At 42.3% G+C, this 19,529-nt stretch overlaps 2 protein-coding genes across 4 annotated transcripts; one reads left to right on the top strand and one right to left on the bottom strand.

Moving 5' to 3' along the window:
- Positions 1 to 1,404: 1,404 nt before the first annotated feature.
- ZP2 (zona pellucida glycoprotein 2) lies at positions 1,405 to 12,988 on the bottom strand. Of its 3 annotated transcripts, XM_074885758.1 has the most exons (20): positions 12,812 to 12,988; positions 11,511 to 12,138; positions 7,344 to 7,961; positions 7,197 to 7,270; positions 6,932 to 7,015; positions 6,749 to 6,843; positions 5,804 to 5,962; positions 5,419 to 5,463; positions 4,990 to 5,154; positions 4,427 to 4,523; positions 4,166 to 4,347; positions 3,634 to 3,763; positions 3,277 to 3,458; positions 3,107 to 3,198; positions 2,895 to 3,019; positions 2,436 to 2,625; positions 2,033 to 2,168; positions 1,850 to 1,946; positions 1,685 to 1,771; positions 1,405 to 1,598 (listed from the first exon to the last, which is right to left on the bottom strand). In XM_074885758.1, the coding sequence occupies exons 3-20, from the start codon at positions 7,388 to 7,390 to the stop codon at positions 1,453 to 1,455; spliced, it is 2,133 nt and encodes a 710-aa protein (XP_074741859.1). In that variant the 5' UTR covers positions 7,391 to 7,961; positions 11,511 to 12,138; positions 12,812 to 12,988; the 3' UTR covers positions 1,405 to 1,452. The 3 variants fall into 3 exon arrangements, 2 of the variants coding, with proteins under 2 accessions (XP_074741859.1, XP_074741857.1); XM_074885756.1 differs by lacking the exon at positions 12,812 to 12,988 and having other exon boundaries at positions 11,511 to 12,275; XR_012631109.1 differs by lacking the exons at positions 1,405 to 1,598; positions 12,812 to 12,988 and having other exon boundaries at positions 1,687 to 1,771; positions 2,029 to 2,168; positions 11,511 to 12,275.
- A 390-nt stretch (positions 12,989 to 13,378) lies between these two features.
- On the top strand, positions 13,379 to 18,921 carry ANKS4B (ankyrin repeat and sterile alpha motif domain containing 4B). The gene is made up of 2 exons (XM_074886128.1): positions 13,379 to 13,721; positions 17,263 to 18,921. The coding sequence occupies exons 1-2, from the start codon at positions 13,558 to 13,560 to the stop codon at positions 18,323 to 18,325; spliced, it is 1,227 nt and encodes a 408-aa protein (XP_074742229.1). The 5' UTR covers positions 13,379 to 13,557; the 3' UTR covers positions 18,326 to 18,921.
- Positions 18,922 to 19,529: the final 608 nt, after the last annotated feature.

The raw sequence follows: 19,529 nt of genomic DNA, 5'->3' as shown, positions 1-19,529 counted from the left end.
TTTTACATGGTCACTTTCTAGTCCTAGAAATACAAGTACATTAAAATTAAATTATTCTAGGACAGCTTATTCCATCACATTTAGTCCTCCCTGCCTGTAGCAGTGAGACATGAAAACAAATAAAACACTGCTGCCAAGTGTTTTGCTATTGTTGGAAACAGCATACCTAAAGCTATACAGATAACACAGCCTAGTCCCCATCTCTATCAGCCAAGTCCTCTGTAACCACCTCAGTGTTGCCCTCAAGTTTCCATTATGGGGAAGTTCATTTTGTACATTGAAACTGAGCTCAAGCTTCAGGCAACTAAAGGTCTCCAAACCTCTGCGGGATGGAGCACATCAGCCTGTGACAGAGGGCACTTTCTGAACATGTTTTAAGCTGAAAAGCAGAGCCATGCATATGTGCAGTTTTTAAATCCAGAAACCTTGACAAACTGACACCACTCGTTAATGTGGCAGCTATCTTGCCAAGTCTTTTGAAGACCAAGAGACTTGGTTTTTTATAGCCAGTTGATTCATTTCCACCTTCATTAGCAGTAAGCTTAAGGCTGGTTACAGGCTAAAGCCTACACATGGCACTCCTCACCCTTGCAGTGCAGAGACTTGATTATGACAAGCCAGAACCAAGTAAAATTATGTCTGACTTTACTTTTACCTTGAAGAGTAATGTGGCATTGAGAACTGCTACGCAGACTGATCTTTAGCAATTAGAGTGAAGCTACTTACCTGGAACATGCATCCCAGTGTACTTAAGTGCCACAAAACATTCACTGAGGAGCTACCATTTGTCCCTATTAAAGCCTTATGTTCACCCAAGATTGAATCCAGAGTTTTGGTAATCTAGGTGACTAGCATGAAGTACAGTTCACAGCTGGGCTTTAATTCTGCAGAGTAGGTGTCAAAACACTGCTTCTTTCTATATAGCCCCAGCCAAAATAGTAGGTTTATATTGAATATTTGGTTACTGCTGTAACTCTAGATGATGCCGAGTTACCAACATTAGGTCTAAACACAAGTTAACTGCGCAGTCAAGGACCACTACTTTGCTTTAAACTAATATTTTTTTTTTCTGTTAAATCTTCTTCTACAATCCTAGGAAAGGGCAGAACTCCATGGATCTTGTAGTAAGAAATCAGTTCCAGTATTAGAAGAAGTTTAGTACCCTGTCAGTCACCCTGTAATGTGAACTACAGAAATGAAGAAACCATCCAGTATAGTGGAAGCTGACAATGTCACTTGAGTCTTACCCAAAAAGGTTGAGCTTTTAAAAGCTTCAGTTCTAGTTTCAGCCAGAGCACTCTGACCAAAAACATTGAGAGCAGTGCCACTGCCTAGCAAGACATCCATCTTTGTCCAGTCTAATTACTGTACAGCATTCAAGGAACAACTCCACAACTCAGAGAAGACTTTTGCAGACACATTTCTACACCAGGTTTATTTGTAAAAAATACATTAACATACCACATTTACCATGGATGCTCTTCTCTTTAGGCATTTAAGAAAAGCCAAAAACAGTAGCATTGTGGCCACCAGAGAGAGAATACCAACAGCAGTCATTGTAATGCCAGCCATTGCCTCCTTGCTCAAGAGAGCACTCCCTACAAAACAAGTAGAAAGATAGTTTGTGGAGATCACTTCTCACTAAACCTAAGCAACATACATTAGCACCATGCTGGCTTAGTACCTTGGGTTGCAGACCATCCTTCTGGCACAAGGAGAACAGGACCCTGCAAACTCACCACTGCAGAGTTCACACCTGGCATCCCACTCTCTACAATAGTAACATAGTAAAGGTGAACCCTGTGGGTTATCTTGGATCAGTACAACCTAACATCTGCTTAGATATTACCTCTCTTGCTTCTAGATGGCTTAGGGCATCTTGTCATACACAAAAGGGAGTCTGGTTGAAAACGGTCACAGAGCAGACCACTGCAATGGAAGTATACCTAGGACACAGAATGAGAGATCCATTCATTTTGAGACAATAACTGCTCCTACTTACTGCTCTAAGTAGAATGAGCATATCACCTACTAGGCCAGGGAGGGCTTTGTCACCAGACACAAAGGCAAAAGTCTTCACTTCCAGCCTTTGGCGATAGTTAGCATAGCTGACACCATGCCCCACAGGATGAAACACAGTCCTGTAGCTGTCCAGGTCATACTCACACCTGCCAATAGGTATGAAGCAAATCAGAACAACAGGGTAGAGAAGGTTTGGGTTGTGCTTTGGGGGGTTTTTGTTTAAGCAGCAGGCTACAGTTCAAGGTAGAGGCGCTGCCACCTTCCTACAAGTTCCAATATACCAGGGCAGTACCTGGAAGAGCACCTCAAGTGAAGCCCTTGTACTTGGGGCTCTGTGTCTAAGGCAGGGGAGAATTAGTGAATCCTCCCACCTACTGGCAAAAGTGCTTCCCTGTCTGTGGCAGGGCACTCACCCATCAACAACAATACTCCACTGGGGAAGTGAGCTTGGATCTTGTGAAGCTGTTGCCCAACAGTCATCCAATACCAGATGGAGGTTGGGATCATTGCGGTTCAGGACCTGAACTTCCAGAAAGATGGGCTGCCGTAGGTACCTTACTATTGGGTACTGATCATCACGGTACGGCTGCCTGTACGAGCCCTCTGCAAGAACAAAAGCCCTATTAGATAAGTCAGTATGCAAAGACAGAGTCCTGAAGAATCTCTTGAGCTATTCAGCAGTAGCTGGTCCACCAGCTAAATCTGTGACTCTAGAACAAACTGTAAAGCATCTGCCTCAAGGAGCATGGATGGAAGGGAAGAAAACACATTAGGTCATTGGAAGCCCATGAGCCAGAACAGTTCACTCATAAATCCTTCCCCCCACAAGCTCCAGTTGCTTCCCAGCCACCTGAGCCCAGAGTCAGCTTTACCTGGATAGCTTAGAAGAACTAAGGAGAGGGGACCTTGGTTCACTGAAGAAGCCAGAGGAGGAAGGCTGTCTACCCTTATAGTGAGGGAGGCATCACCATTGCTGAAGGAGCACAGAACTGTTAGCCTGTAACAAGGAAGGAGCAGGTAAGTCTTACTTAGTTCTTGATATCCTACGTATGAATGTATTACCTAAAGAGGTTTCCAGACACACCTGAGTTCACTGTCTCTTGAGATCCTGCGCAGTGGAAAGTCTGCCCATAATGCTCTCACCTCATTCTCATAAACAATCTTCTCCCCATCAAACTGTGGAGAAACAACAGCATTAGTGAGGGCATTCCCAATTCATGAAGCCCTCCCTATCAATCCTGGCTACACACTTACCCAATACCTGGTCCCACATCCATTCAGTGGGACATGAAACCAAACCCTGTCATTCAAAGAAGACTTAAAGGCTGGCCGGCATGCAGGATCTCTGAGCCTAAGGGTATCCAAGTCTAGCAGTGGTGTAGTACTGTCAGCAAGGATTTCAAAATCCATGTACCCATCCTGGGTGCACACAGCAGCTGCAACAGAGGTTCATGTAAGTTGTCATGCCAGTCAGGGACAGCTCAGTCTGCCAAGAGCTGTTGCGTTCCAGCTAGAGATACAATTTCTTGTGAAGGGCTAGTTCAAGGACAAGCCATGCTGAAGGATCACCATCTGAGTAGCACATGGGCATTGCAGAAGTCAGTCACTTACCTACGGGTGTGTGCTGGTCACAGGGGCACTCTGGATGCATCACCATTGTCACAGTCTCCCCATGGAATTGAAAAGCCAGTTTCAAAGAGGACATGTAGGACTGAAGTCCTGAGCAGCTCTCCCCACGTACCTGAAAAACAAGAGTTACTCTCCTGGAGTGTAACTACAAGAGCTCATTTTAATACATGCCTGTGTTAGAGCTGTTTCACTTGCCCCGAGGCCATGATGCTCTTCACACTCAGCTAGTTTGTTAATTTGCATTGCTCCAGGCACACCAAATACCAACCCACTCCAAGAGGAGTATTTTCACCTCCAGCTGTTTTTGCCAAGAGGCTTCATGAAGCCCAGGTTACCTTTGAGTGATGGTTATTAAAGTCATTCTGCATTCATCTTAATCACAGCTTCCCTCAGCCAGGCACATGGATGACTTGACAGGTGCTTAGTCAAGGTCAAAACTACCATGCTCTGGTTCTCAGTAAGCACCAAGGAGTTGTGGTCACACCCACTCCTGTGACTGAGGATAAGAACTTACCCTGGAATTCAGGACTCCCCTGCTAATATGCAGCATAACCCCTCTCTTTGTGTCCAGAGCTATCCCATTTTCCTGAAGCTGATCCATGGGGATGGTCTTGTCCTCTACACCCACAGCCATAAGGGTCCCTGGAAAAGCTGGGATGGCAATGGTCATGTGTGTTGCATTACAGATTGCTGGACCTGCAACAACATGTTTGTTAAATGTAACACCAATTCCCTCAGAGCAGAAGGCCAGGTTCTGACTTTCTCCATGCATTACCTGGTGCACAAAGCATTGTTGACTCCACAGACAGTCTATGTTCAGGAGGGCCATACGTGAACTTGAGTGCCACAGTGTAGAGCACCTTATCATTGTGCTGACAAATAAGACAGAGCTCTATTAGAGACTGCCTAAGCTCATGATTCATCACAAGATCAACCCTGCAGGGCCATATAGTACATCTGGTTCAGGACTGCTGATATTCATATTTGCAACAGCAGTTTCATCTCATCAACACACTTCCAAAAAGCATCTGCTCATGAGACTGCCAGTCATATGTTCACAAGACAAGACTGTAGCTAAAATTCTGCTTATGTAGATGCCCATCAGCTAGGCTGTTCAAGGTACATGCTGTGCTCCCCATTTTATAGGGCTAGGCAGTTAGATGAGAGCTATACAAAGACAAACAGCTTCTCACACACCAGCTAAGTGCAGCAGTGCATCAGCTTGACATCAGCTCTGGCCATGACCTGCAAGTGCTTTCCATAGGTCTGCAGGAGGGTGGTACCCAGCCTCCATTAAAGCAGCACTGTCTCCTTAGTACTAGCTCTTTGTTCACCTACCTTGTAGGAGACCACTCCCGTGGCAGTAAAGACCACCTGAACAGTCAGGTTGTGGCCATCAACTAGAAAGTTATAGCCTTGCTGCATGGCTTGCTCAAGGCTCAGCTGATGTGTTCTGGTTCCATCATCAATGGAGAGAGTCCAGGTCATTGGAGCTGCTGGAACCTGCAAAAGAGGAGATCCTTACTAAGGAAGGGAAGGCACAACCACATAGAAGCAGCAAGACATCACACAGTTCTTCACCCTGCAGGGCTGCCACCCGAAAAGTTTTATATTCAGGTTTCCTATATTGATAGCATGGAATTAGGCTTCCCAGCAGCATGCAAGCACCCCAGAGCTAACTACTCTAGCTTGGAGACATCAGGCTCAGTTTAGGTCCAAAACCCAGGCACTCCCCCACCCTCCCTTTGCAGGACAGAAGGCACATACCATATGCTCATCACCAAAGCTTGGAATGAGTCTTGAGAGAGTAACCTGAAACACAACACAAGGGTTAGACCACAGGGACAGACAGTGCTCACAACACTACAACTTTATAAGAGAAATCTCTATAGTTTTCCAAGGCAGACATTTAGCACCAGCATCCCAGTTTCCCCTGCAATAGGGCTGGAGCCAGACCATGTGCATCATTAATGACCATTTGCAAACTAGCTCTTTAGAGAGCTGGTGGTCATGCCAAGACAGACATGCAGCCAGACCTCCCTGAAGCTGGCTGGAGCTTTCCCCAGATCCCAACCACACAGTTACAGGAGACAGTCATCCTGCATTGCAAGCCTCTAAGCAGGATCTATAGCACTCCCATTCCTCTACTTACTGCCATGAAGTCTTTTGTACAGTTTGTTGCACCAGCAAAGAAAGGGTTAACGATTTCATCTTCACGAACACTACCGCAGTGAGTACTGTAGGTTACATTCTTCTCCTCTCCCACTGTGTCATTCACCATCAGCCTTAATCTTAGCTGGTGCTGACCATGCTATAGACAAGAGACATTAACTAGAAAGAGGCAGCAGTACTCCCCACAACATGACAACTAAAAAACCATCGAGACCAAAAACAACTCTGAAGTTAGTTAGGTGTTTGTACCATGCAAGGAGAAGATGAATTGTTATTTCAAAAGCCCTATGGAAGAGGATGAGTTCTCTACGAAAGCATAGGGTCAGAAGGTTGTGTTGAGGAGTAGAAGGTACCAACAGAACTGCAGGAGCCAAGAAGAAAGCTCCAAGGACTAGCAGGTTGTAGTGCCAGGGTCAGCTGTTCAAGAAGCAAGTGAATAAATACCAAAACCAAGAGTCTTGTGGTATGTCAAATGCCTAAAAGCAACAGATACCAGTAAAGCCTCTGGTTCTGAGACTAGTTTAGGTTGGCCTCCCACTTATTACTACTCATAGCTGTTGAGACAGAGTATGTGGTTAATTGCTCTATCAATATGCATATGTGTAAATAGAGTGGAAGTCTTGAACCTGGTCCATCTCCCTACAAGATATCCTTTAAAGTAGCTCAATTCCTTTACAGGAAAACACAATACTTATGGCAATGTCTGAGGGGTTTAATCCACAGCTGAAAGAACAAGTATTCTGGTAATATTTTTCTACTTCTAGTATGAACTGCTCTTATAGAAGAGCTTTAAGTTATCAGAAGCATAATTATTTCCACTCTCAAAGAAAGTTAGAACTAGAAACCCTGTTAAATCCAGTTCTGGCCAGGAAAAAAGAATCCCACACACCATCACAGCAGCTTCCCAGAACAAAGACCCATTTACCTCCAGGCTAGTGCAGTTGACAAACAGGACACTGAGCAACAGACTCTCATAATCCACAGTGTGGTTACAGGATACTATCTCTTCACCACTCACATCTAGGGAGAACATAGAAGATTAGCCCTACAGACACTTGCTTTCAGGCTACAGCAGAGAGGGCCAGGGCAAGGCACCAACAATACATACCAACAACACTGACATGCCAGGAGTAGTTGCCAAGTTCTCTGGAAAACTCAACTTCCATCCCATCCCTATGGCACATCACACTCTCTGCAGAGGGAAGACCACCATCAACTCCACCATCACCCTCCTGGAGGCACACACCCTGTGAGTCCTCCAGGTAGCCAGCTCCCCTTCAGAGCTGCCTTCCACACCAAGGCAGAGGGGGAAGCAGCTCCAAGCAAACAAAGCCCACATCCACACCACTACCAACCCAGAGAGGCCTTATTACCCAAAAGGTCCTGATCCCCTGAGCCACCAGCACAAAGGGCTAAGGGCAGCAAAAAACCCAACAGGAGCAGCAACCTGAAAACAAAAGAGGACCAAATAAGAGAGCAGCAAAGACACAGCTCCCCATCCCACCTCAAACCCCACTCACCACATCCTTGAGGTGCTCAAGCACTGCTGCTTCACCAAAAATCCCATCTTCTCACTGCTACCACAAGCTTACTTTTTGGCTGCCCAGGGAGGATTATATAGGACCTGGTTCAGGCTCCACACAGGTGCAGGCTTTCTGCTGCCCAGGGGACAGAGAGCTTGCACCTGCCTCTTGTTGACAGCCAGCCTTCTAGCTGTGAAGAGGAGGACTAGCAGAAAACCTGCAGGTGATATGAAGTCTATGGCGTGGGTGGTTGTTTGCTGTTTCCTTCTATTTTGAAGGAATTTTTTTCTTGCTCTGATAGTGTACTCCCTTTATTCCCTTGTCAGATGTTGTATAGAGAAATGCACATTCTTTTGGCAGTTGTTTTTTAAAAAGGAGAATTCTGTGCCACTCTGATTTTCTGATCATTTAAAACAATTCCACTTGTAGATTTGAACATAACTGAGAATATTTTGTTCCCCTATATGGACAAATTGCAATGCTCATATAGACGTAATTAGAAGGAAAACATGAGTGGCAAGTTAAGGAACAGAAGTCCTAGATCAGATCTTTAAACTGGGAGATCTCTGGAGGCTTTAGTTGGACTGTCATTGTTCAAAGCTGTAGGGAAGAGGCCTGGAAAGAAAAAATCTCAGATTTATGTTATCTTTCACTTTTCCCAATGCTTTTGATTTCAGACAGACTTGTAAAAAACCCAAAGACTCATATTTTTAAACATAATCAAATTCTTGAGATGTGAGAAAGCAAAAAGATATATCACAGGAGAAGAGGAAAATGAGTAGTATGCATGGTAGTTTAGGAATAGGATGTTAAACTGGGCTTCAGGGAATAACAAATTTTGTATTAATGTACCATGTATTAATGTAAAATATATCCATTTATATTTCTTTTTACAGTTATAGACCTGTGCCTAGAGCAGATTTTAGAGTTTCCCAGCCCAAGTGACAGTAGCTTCAATTCTCTTAAAGACTTAGAGTTGTGAGAGAGAGCTTATCTGTCAGCTGCTGGTAGGTACCAAAGTGCTGGGAACATGGATGGGACAACAGCATGAGGCAGGTAGTTGCAAAGTGTGTGATTGCCATCAGTGCACTGTGTAGCAAAGCAATGTGATCCATACAGGCAGAGCAGATCACTAAGTGTAAGTAATTTTAAAATTTACATTCTTTAGAAGCATCTCTTTAACACTTACCCTTGTCACAACATGGCAAATGCAGAGTTAAAGCTATTATGTGAGTGGGGCTACCAAGTGTGCATGATGCCAGTCATAGCAATAGGCAGGCATTAGCTCAGATCCATAACCACACCACAGTAAATAACACCTGATATTAGTAGCACAAAAAGAAATTGCACTTCTGCTTTTGCCATCAATAGGATTAGCATGTGGCTAACCTTTGATAAGAAATTAACTTCTCAGAGACTCCTGAATTCACAAACATACATCATGTACCTTTTTTCTCTCTCTTTTTTTATAATGAGATTCATTTTTTTCAAAAGCAGTGATTATACAGAAAACTAATGAAACAAAACCTGAAGCCATACACAAGTTTACTGTATTAAGTATCTATGATTATTTAGCTTGAGTTTAAATAACACAGTAGGGGAAAAAAATTGTTTCAAGTATTTATCCTTTAAAAAATTTTACAAATTAGGTACTTTCAGACAATCAAATCTGATGTAAAGTTAAACTTATTCATAATTTCTCTGTCCCTGATTCCCAGCTTCATTAAGTTGATGGAAAAGCTACAAATCCCAAGGAGCTTTGACTCATGTTCCTGGAGTTTGGCTGATTCTGGGCCGGTAAAAGCTCAATCTTGCATGACACCAGAGTGATGCTGCTAGCACAGGGAACATCTGTGGGGGCCTGAGCAGAGTGGCAATTCATGGTCCATCTGCAGAAGGACAGCCTCTCCTCACGTGCTAGAGTTAACTCAGGGTTTTGCCAAGTCCCAAATGCTTCATAACAGGTTGTGACCTGTGTAGCTGAAAGGTAATGTTGGGTCAGACAACAGTTAGAGCAACGCTACTGCCACAGTCACCACAACTGGGTTTGTCCTGCAATAAGTGTTGGCAGCTCCTAATATCAATCTGAGTATATAGGTTTGTAGGACGTAATTCATCAAGATGTGCTAAAATAATTAGTTGTTGCTTCACTTAACACATCCGAATTTGCATCTTAAGCTACAGAGAAAGCGTGGCCATTCCCCCTGTCTGAGCTGTTGAACCTGTAACAATAACTATGGCCCAAGTTACAGGTAAACAGCTAATTCATGCCCTGAAACACAAAACTATCTCCATGGCTTTTTTTTTTTCTGCTGAAAAAACCTGCAAGGTCTTCTCTTCCAATTCTGTTTTGCTCCTTTACTTGTTTGATTTTCTAACTTTTGGAAAAAAGGCATTGCCCTACAGCAGTGCTGAACACCCTCAAGCAGCAGGGTGTTGCATACTGTCTCCAGAGAGCACAGATCACTTCAGCATAGATGCATTTTCCCATGGGTTTTGGCTGTCCCTGTCCCTCACACACTAGCAGAAGGACAGTATTTGAGACACCAATGAGGTCAACACAGCTTTCCTTGGGACTGTTTGTAGCACTGCTGATGATATCATGGGAAAAAAAGACCCAAAACCAAGAAAAAGGCTTTAGCAATGCAAAGAGCCCGAATGCCAGGTCAGGACTTCTACTTTGGAGCACTCCCAGGAAAAACATTTGTTGCAAACATCACTATGATACAACAGATAATGTCACTGCTTCTAGCCTACAGAAGCTCCCCAGTGTGCTTCTATGTGCTCAGCATGGCTGGGTGTCGAGGTGTGTGGGTGAGGAGATACAGGGCTTTGGTAGTTGGCTTTATTGCCTTTCAATTTTACGTATCTTTCCCTATTGCTTAGGGCTTTGCTCCTGAAATGACATGTGTAGGTAGACTGCGAGGGCTGACTTTGGGCCCCCTGATGCAGGTGTGGGTACACCTGAACAATGATCACGTCAGGATGGGGCTTGGGCAGCACCGGCATGGGTCACTCTCAACCTCACTGTGGGAACTGGGCTGCTCAGGAGGACATCCAGCAACAGTGTCCTTGGGCACAGCAGTTTTGCCTCTCTAAGGAGTGAAGAAATAAGCTTTTATTGTTGTTTAAATGTTGATGTCATCTCTGAATTGTGTAGCCGCAATTACCCTGTGTGACTAATTTTATTCTTCTCTAAGTCCATTAGTTCCAAGGATTTCATTAGGCAAACAGACACTTACTTGCCTCCCCTTGTATGGCCTTTACCATACCACGTTTGGTGCTCATAAAAGTTGCAATGAGGAAATGTGTTGAATAACACCCCATGCAAAACAGATGGCACAACATCGCTGTTCAGACCAGGGTCTAAGTTACCTAGAACAATGTAACTAATGTAGTCTTTCAATCTACATAGTTTGTTTAACTGGTAATATTTTATTTAACTGCTAATATTTTATTTCGCTCTCAAAAAAATAGAGCAATAATCATAGACATAGCAAAATCCAATAACAAATCAAAGCTGCTAGTTAAATAATTCATTAGCTTACAACACCACGTACCATCACATCAGAGTTTCTCCTGAGCCTGGTAGGACATTTCAATTGGAAGTGGAATGGTTTTGAAGCTCTTTTCAAACCCAAAAAGAAAAGCTTCATTCTAACTGCTCAGGGAGTTTAAAAAGTTCACAATTTTGAGCTTTAGTCTCAGAAGAAAAATCTCCATTCAGGCTGAGAAATTTAGCTCATTTGATGTTGAATCACGCATTTTAAGTTGAGGTTTTTGGATGGGACAAAGATTAACAAATACCAGGAGTTTAGAAACAGATGGAGATTTTGTTTGGTCTTTTCTTTTTTCTTTCTTTCTTGTGATGCCTACTTTTGTGACGTAAATAATAATAAAGCTTGTAAAGTCCCAGAGCTTCTCTCCAATTGACGTGGGTTTTGCTTTACCTCTATTTAAAACTTGGAACAATAATTTCCCACTTAGCATCATAGAAAGTAACTTTCTTTTAAAATCAGTATTTTCAGATGTTAGATGATAAAAATCACTCTGAGATCAATACTTTGTGTGCTGAATTAATTAACAGAAAAGCAAATTAATGTACTTCTGTAGTAGAAATCAATAATCTTGAAAATGAAAAGGTTTCTTTTGCCACCAACTCACTTTTGTGGGTATAGTTAACAATGTGTAATGTTAACATACAAGAAAAATGCTGTCTCCTCTCTTCTACCAGGCACTGGTGGTATAAGCAGTACTTGCCTTGGTGATCATTCTACACTCTTGAGAGCAAAAAAGCATATACTACCCTGTAAAGGAAATAAAATTCAATAACATCAAGAAACAGCTGATCTAATATATATATATACATAGATATATGTATTACCCGTCTTCATTCTGCAACAGCTTTTTTTTTCTAGCAGCTGTAAATTTAACTCAGTGCTGAGCCTGGTTAAATAGAAAATGGAATAAATGACTGTATTTTTGATTAGAAAAGTACTGATGGCAGTGCAGGGAACTTGAAAAAGGACTGAGGACAAAATTGTCTTCTCATGCAGGGATGGCGGTTGGCCTGGGAGAAGCACACCCCTTCCTCACTGCCCTGAGATGGCAGGATATCACCAGGGATGGCTGCATCTGTGCATGACATGAAGGAAAACCAGGGCTTTGGTTTAGTCCTACCTAGACTTGTTTATTCAAAGTTTCAAACCTGTCACAGGATCTGACTGACTCTCCTTGTCCTCATGGAAGAAAAATGTCGGTATAAGTTTGTTCCTGAAGAGCTCTTCAATCCCTGAGAAAATAATTAAGAGAGAAAGCCCATTTGGAGAGGTCTCTGGCGTATTACATGGGTGGCATTATGGGAAGTAAATGAGGTGGCACTCCATTCAGTAATTGCACCAACTCCGGGCAATGAGTTGGTTTGCAATTGCTACTGCTTCTGTACCAGGGGCATAATAAGCAACAAAACCTCACTGCTAATTGCGAGGGTAGATTCTCTAAGGTACAGGTTAATTCAGTTAGTCATAGAAAACAGCTTGACAAAAAAGTAACATTTATCTGGCATCTGTTGTGAATGTGACCAGAATAACAGATAGCCTGCAGCATTTTATTAAGCAGCAGGTAGTCTCTTACTGATTTCTTCTCAGATACCATTTTAAAACTGATGTTTTACGTGGTTTTCTCTTAGTAATTCTTTTGAACCTAAAAATTAGAATTACGGTCTAATTCTATAAACTTCTACTCACAGAGGTAGCTCTTAATGCCACTGAAATCAGGGGAAGTAATTTCTAAAGCAAGAAGTAGTTATGTGAGATGGGGACTGGACCTATCTGTTCTCAGGCAAGGACCACAGTGTGCAGGCTGGGGCAGTGAGTGCAGACCCATCACATTTCCATTTCTTGAATTCCCTGTGCTACCCTGAGGAAAACCTGCACATTTTTTGCATCTAAAACAGATTACAATACCTGCTAGATGAATGTATGTTTGCCAAGTGCTTTAAGATCCTCTGATGAAATGCTCTTTGCGGTTGAAAGGATCACACACTAAGCTATGGTTTTGTCAGCTGTGACTTGCGGACACGCTGGCGGTTTTATCCAAACACCACCCTGGTCCTGACAGGTCTGTTTCCATCCACTAACCAATCTGTGTACATGAAACAGCTTCACGGACTGCCCAGTTCAGTGGGGGAGAGGCTTGTTTTCAAATGCAGCAACCCAGTAAACAATAGGTTACAAAGGACTTCACCAGCAAAGGGAACTGCTTATGCATTTCATCCTTTCAAAAATCAGGGATACTTTATTAGTTAGGGTGAAACCTGCTTGTACTGACATTCATGGCCTTTTGAAGGCTTTTTGAAGTTTTGAAGGTTTTTTTGAAGTTCAAGGTCATTTTGAAGTTTTCCCAGAACAGTTAGGCAAAGACACAGAGAAGATGAATGAATTCCCTCTACCTTTAAGTAGTCAAATATGCAATGAATGGTAAACAGCAGAGCCACCTTCCAGAAAATGAAAGCATTCACCTCACCATTGCCTTATTACGTATGCAGAGGTCCAGATGAGTTGTGTGCTAGGATGAACTTTGCCTCCTCATTTCCATCCTCACAGTAACGTCTCAACATGTAATCATTAATGAACTATCCCTGTAATGGAAGGGTGACTGTACAGTCTGAATATCGTTCAGAGCTGCTTTGGGAAACCAGAAGTTACTGAAAATGTCAAGCAGATATCACAAAGCAGCAGCCGACGGCAATTTGGACCTCTTGAAAGAAGCCACTAGGAAAGACCTCAATACTTCAGATGAAGATGGGATGACACCTACCCTTCTGGCAGCATACCATGGGTATCTAGAAGCTCTGGAAGTCATATGCCGGAGGGGGTAAGTCAATCAGCCTCCATGGCTTAAAGCTTGTGGCTCAAAACTATAATTAGTGCATCAAGTTTCTATTGTCCTGATGACCTCAGACCCAAAAGGCTGAAAATCCTGGTCATTTCTTTCAATGCATTGCCAAGAACTGTTTCTCTTCATTCACAATAGTTTAGGCCCAGAACCTGCAAGCAGGTCTGTATGGGTGGGTGGTGAAGACGCATCGGCATCAGCGGGACCATTTCATATATGGAGTCTGCAGGGAGCAGTTAGTAGGAGCAGGAACCTGGGACCTTGCCTTGCTGTAATGGAGGAGAAGCTGGCCAACAATCGTTGATGATAACATATCTTTGAAACAGGCTCTATAGAGAAAAGCATAGTTTTAAACATTTTTAGCAAAAAATCTCTCCCATTTGCTTACAAAGTGCAGTTAGTAAACACCTGTGAAGATTTAATGCTTTCCAGAGGCAAGTCACAACTGATAGTTTTGAGACAGTAACATCTAAAATTGTTATTTCTCTGCTTTTTATAGTATTAGCAATTACCATCATGCTAAAAAGTATAATGCTGTTTCAGAAGATGTGGTATGATCCTTGTATATAAGAAAAAAAAGAAAGGAAAGGAAGGTTTTCTACAGGTTTATTTTCTAATAGTAGTATTTCTTTTTGGTATCATTTAAATGTACTACATGCTTAAAATGTATTATTGAAATGGTAATTACCTCCCCACCCTCTGTACGCTCTTGCTTGGAGCCTACCTTTTAAGCTGTGATTCTGTAATAAGACCTAATAAAAGAAAATCTGCTCTTGTGTAGAGATACAGTTAATAAAATATTCTTTCTGGGCTGAGATGAAGATTAAGTTGACCTGTATTTTCAATAACAATAGTTTAAAGAAGATTGGAGGGGAAAGTTGAATAATTATAGGGATGTATCTGAGTTTTCTTTTATTAAACATAGAATTGAAAATATGGAATAAAAATAGGTTTTTCATAGATATGCTTTATAGCTCCCTGAGCTCAGGTGTGGCTGTAATAACACAATAAAAAAGACCTTTGGACTGCATGGTTATTGCTGTGTCCTCAGGAGAAGCAAAAATAGATTGACAGTTTTTCAACTCATATAATTAAGGCAGCTCCAAGGAAATATCCAGAGTCAATAAAGGTTTGTCCCTGAACACCTAGAAGACAGAACAACTACCTAAGGAACAAATAACAATTTTTTTTTTCAAAATTTGAGTGAAAAATATGTTTTCTACCATATAAATTGATAGAAGTCACAGTGGATGACACAAAGATCAGAATTTCTATGTATTTGTTACTTAATGTAGTTCTAACTCTTTTTCTTGGTAGAGGACAGCTTTGGGACAGTACCACCCTCAAAATCTTCAAACATATGCATTCACCTCTATTTTAATCCAAGATTTCTTGACACAATCAGCAAGCTGTGGCTGTCAAAGATATGGCTGTAGTCTCACTGGTTTTCCTGGGAGAAGCTGAATTCTAGAAGACATTCAATCTGTTCTGCAGTCAGTTAATGTTTTCTTGTGAGAAAGTATTTTAAATATTTTTAACAAATTTATCCTTTCCTTTAAGAGGTTTCCTGACAAAGGCACTGAGATAAAGGACAGTTTTCTTTAGGGTGGTTGCAGATTTTAGGACTCTGAAGCTTGCAACACATTCAGCCCTTGGAAAATGTAGCAATAGTAACAGTAAGCCCCTTTCATCTTGAAATAGTTTATCTTCCCAGGTATCAAGAGATGTTTTCGCTGCTTGATTTGCAGGTACATGAACAAAGGCAAGACCTAGCAGCAGATCTGCTCTCTTTTGTGTGAGCCTCTTTCTTGGGAAAGCAGGAAAAAGAGGAGTATGAGAACCCAAAGTAGATGTCAAAGCTTACCCAGAGTCCCACTGAGCTGGGAACAGACACTCTAGTTTGTCATTTGTTTGAGACTCAAAGGCTGGCAGGCTCCAGGGGGAAAAGAGACCACAAACAGCTATGAAGGGACCTGGGGGAGGATGGATGACCCGGCACTCCCAAGGCTCAGGATAATGCAGCCTGTTTGCTAATGTGGGAGTTAAGGAATCTGGCATGCTCAGCCACAGTCAGGCAGTTCCCCAGGGCAGAACCGCAAAAGCAGAAATACATACACATGGTTTCCATATGTCTAAGTGGAGAAACTTTGATCCTCAGCTGCCACCTCCTTGTAGAAATGCCTGCATCCTCACAGCCTGGCACACTCAGATTTGCTATTGTTTCTCACTGTGAGCAGCTCTGTGTCTCAGCTCTGCAGGAACCCCTGACCTCTCTCTTGCCTGTGGCATTTCAGGCTGAAGGATGTTTTCAGATTTGGCCCTCAACAAATATGTTAGTGCTTTTCTTCAGAGATACCCAAAGCCAAAGGTCAATGTCTGAAGATTTAGTGATAGGATGTACCATTTCATTCATAGTACAGCTGCTGTAGAACAAATTTCCCAAGACACTGAAATCCTTAAACTCCCAAGAGTAGAGATTCTCCTTGTAAATTTGGCCCCTGGGTCTGAAGTTATTAAAGGTTTTGGGCTGTTGTGGCTGCCTTGGTCATTGATCACAGGATGGTTCTGAACATTGCTAATGTTGATCCTGCCAAATACGTATCAAAAGATTCAAGCCAATTCTCAGCCACAGGCAGCAGAGTTCTGTGTGAAGTCAGTGCAAGAGTTAAAAAGAAAGCAATACTTTTCACTGGCTTTAAATTCAATTGAAAAGATGTGGTATTTTATTTTCAAATGAGCTTCTGCTTTTCAAACCCCATGAGCAAAAGCAGTTTAAGGAGAACAAAAGAGTTGAAAACAACGGCATCTATCTGAGCTTAATCTAATAGCAATAGAGACAAATGTGTAATGAGGGCTTTGCTCCTAATCATTTACCTATTACATACCAAAAAGTTACTGCATGGGCTCATTAAATATGTATCACTGTGGCCAGTGACGAATCCTCCTAATATTGCCCCTGCATTTGATATGCAAAAAGGAAGAATCACCAAAAGCCTTTAAAATATTCCACACAAAAGCTATGGTAACAGTTTTATCATTAATTCCAACGAGTGTAAGTCGAAACCTGAGCCCACTTCGAGCTGTCAGCAGCAAAGCAGTCAGAGCTGCAGCCCCTTGCCTGCACACGTGTGGCTGCTTATTTCTGCCCTGTTGCAAGAGGCAGTGAGACTGGCAGAGAGCAAAGCAAGCCCTGCCAGCAGCCCTGCCAGACCCTGGGATGACACAAAGGAATACCCTGGCTCTGTTATGGGGAGTTGCATATGCAGTCACAGTCAGACCCAACAAGCTTGCTTAATTCACAAAGAGGCAGGAATTAGAGCTTATGCCACACATGCAGCCAAACTCAGTGCTCGTGTAAGTAGGTGCAGCACCATTCTAAAGGATGGAGCTAAGCTGACTCATTTTCATTGGGCTGTACTCCTCATTGCAAAGCTGAGCTAAACATTTAGTGTCTGTTCAATCCCCCTGCAGTGCCATGCTTGCATATGTCCAGCTCACTGTATGCTATTTTCTTTCTCAGAGGTGATCCGGACAAACATGATATCTGGGGGAACACACCTCTCCACCATGCTGCTTGCAATGGTCACATACATTGTGTTTCTTTTTTGATCAACTTTGGTGCCAATATATTTGCTCTGGACAATGACCTCCGCACTCCCCTGGAGGTGGCTGCCAACAGAGATCGCAACGAATGTGTCAGAATCCTGGACAAAGCTGCCACTGAGCAGAACATGCTGAACCCAAAGAAAGTCTCCAAACTCAAAGCGCAGGCCCAGAGGAATGTGGAGAAACAAATCAAGGAATGCGAGAAGCGCCAAGAGAAACACCAGCATGAAATGAACCGGAATTATATGAAAGAAAAGGTTGGCACAGTAAATTCTTCCAGAGGGACCCACTCCAGAGTAAAGTTGCCTAGTCTCTTTGCTTCAAATACAGCAAGTCCCTTCTCCAAAAATCTGAAAGATACCCTCAAACTGAAGACAAAAAAGACAGCTGACAGCACAAGAAGCCAGAAAACACAAAGCAGTGACCAAGAGGAAGGTGCAGGTAGGAGAACTGTGATGCATTTGTTCGATGAGAGAGAGGAGGATGACCTCGGAGAGAAAAACTTTTCTGATAGTGACAGTCAGCTCTCCATTTTTAAGCGGCCAGGTCTCGGCAAGATTGTATTTGGAAGGAATTTGGCTGCAGATGTAAATCCTGGAACTGCATCTTCTGAGAAAGAAGGTATAAGCTTTAAAATGTCCAGTGAGCTCTTTCAGCATGAAAATGCCGAGAATGGCAGGGAAGATGATGCTGAAAATGGTGCTGATATCCCTTGGCATGAGGAAGAAGTCATTTGGGATGATGAAGAAGCAGAGAACACACCCCTTGAGGTATTTCTGGCATCACAGATGCTGGATGAGTTTCTTCCAGTATTTATGAGGGAAAAAATTGATTTAGATGCCCTGATGCTGTGTTCTGATGAAGATCTACAAAGCATTCAGATGGAGCTTGGGCCAAGAAAGAAAGTACTGAATGCTGTGAGTAAAAGAAAAGAAGCACTTAAGAACCCTGGAAAGACTGTAGATACTTGCTTATAAATTAACATACCTGTTGCTGTAACGTGCACACTGAGTGATTCTTTTTCTCTTTCCAAAGACCATGCAATTCTTTTCAGAAAAAAAAAAAAAGGCAGAGGTTACCAATTGCTTTAGCAAGGACAAAGATTTTTCTCTCTAGATAGATGGCTGTGGTGCACAGGATATTAATTCAAGCATATTCTGCCAGAAAGAAATAACGTGAAGGTAAAACCCCCAAAACTATAGATTTAAACCTTTTTATCCCTGAACTGTTTATGCGGATTGGATTTCTTGTCAAAATAACTTAAAATATCAGTGAAAGTAAGCCACACTACATTTCTTAATAAAGCCCTTCCTTCTTCTCCAAAATCACAATGCAAAGAGCATTCCCAAAGCTTGAGAGCTTTGAGTTTTCTCCATTCAATTCTGTTAGAATGCTACAAACTGCCCTTCCCTGTACTGATATGTCAGGAAGAGCATCTGAATCTAGGTTTCAGTTATGGCTTATTGACCCTAATAGCCTCTGAATGAATATAAATAAGACTAATTTACAGCAAGTTTCATGTTCTTGTCAGTAAAGTGTTTTGCTACTGTATTGATATTACTTTAAAAATATATTAAATACTTCACCAGAAGATGTTTGGTGTGAGTTGTATATTCTTTTATCTTGTCTCACTGGACCCAGCTGCCAGCAGCCATCAGGCCCTAAATGGCATCAAGACTGCAATACTTTTAACTACAAGAAGGTGAGGTTTTATTTTCAACATTTTTGATCTGTTTTGGTATATCCTCAGCTTAGTTCCTATAGGGTGCATTTCCCATCTGAAGTCAGAGAAACCATAACTGTTATTACCCAGCATTTTCTGCTGGTTGTTGTCAGCCTCAGTCTGAAAACTGCATGTAACACACACATGCAACTCATGAAAAGAGAAAGAAAATGAGACTGTGCTTCTGTGGAAGCTCCTGTTCTTTAGTCTGTCTGGAAGCATTCACAGCAGGGTTCCCTTCATCTCTCTCAAGCCTGTTCCCTTGGGAAGACAGCACTATCCAATATGAAGTAATCACTCCTGTTGAGCTTTGTGAATCTAATAAGGTGCTTGTAGCAGTCTTGCTCTGGCTAAGATCTCAGATTTTAGAGACACAATAATTAGCAGGACTTTTATATTTAAATCTCTTTTTACAGCTTTCCAGGAGACAGCTATCATTTTTTCCTTAGGGGTATACT

Source organism: Strix uralensis, chromosome 16 (genome assembly GCF_047716275.1).
Source record: "Strix uralensis isolate ZFMK-TIS-50842 chromosome 16, bStrUra1, whole genome shotgun sequence".
NCBI lineage: Eukaryota > Metazoa > Chordata > Aves > Strigiformes > Strigidae > Strix > Strix uralensis.
The sequence above is the reverse complement of the archived record's forward strand: the minus strand, read 5'-3'. Positions and strand labels throughout refer to the sequence as shown.

Excerpts from the sequence above, each read along its gene's own strand:
- ZP2 (XM_074885758.1), bottom strand. The coding sequence starts at position 7,390 with ATGGGATTTTTGGTGAAGCAGCAGTGCTTGAGCACCTCAAGGATGTG. Across the intron at positions 3,459-3,633 it reads TGACCAGCACACACCCGTAG|CTGCTGTGTGCACCCAGGAT; the intron begins GTAAGTGACTGA and ends CCTCTGTTGCAG. Across the intron at positions 2,626-2,894 it reads AGTTCTTCTAAGCTATCCAG|AGGGCTCGTACAGGCAGCCG; the intron begins GTAAAGCTGACT and ends TTGTTCTTGCAG.
- ANKS4B (XM_074886128.1), top strand. The coding sequence starts at position 13,558 with ATGTCAAGCAGATATCACAAAGCAGCAGCCGACGGCAATTTGGACCTC. Across the intron at positions 13,722-17,262 it reads GAAGTCATATGCCGGAGGGG|AGGTGATCCGGACAAACATG; the intron begins GTAAGTCAATCA and ends TTTCTTTCTCAG.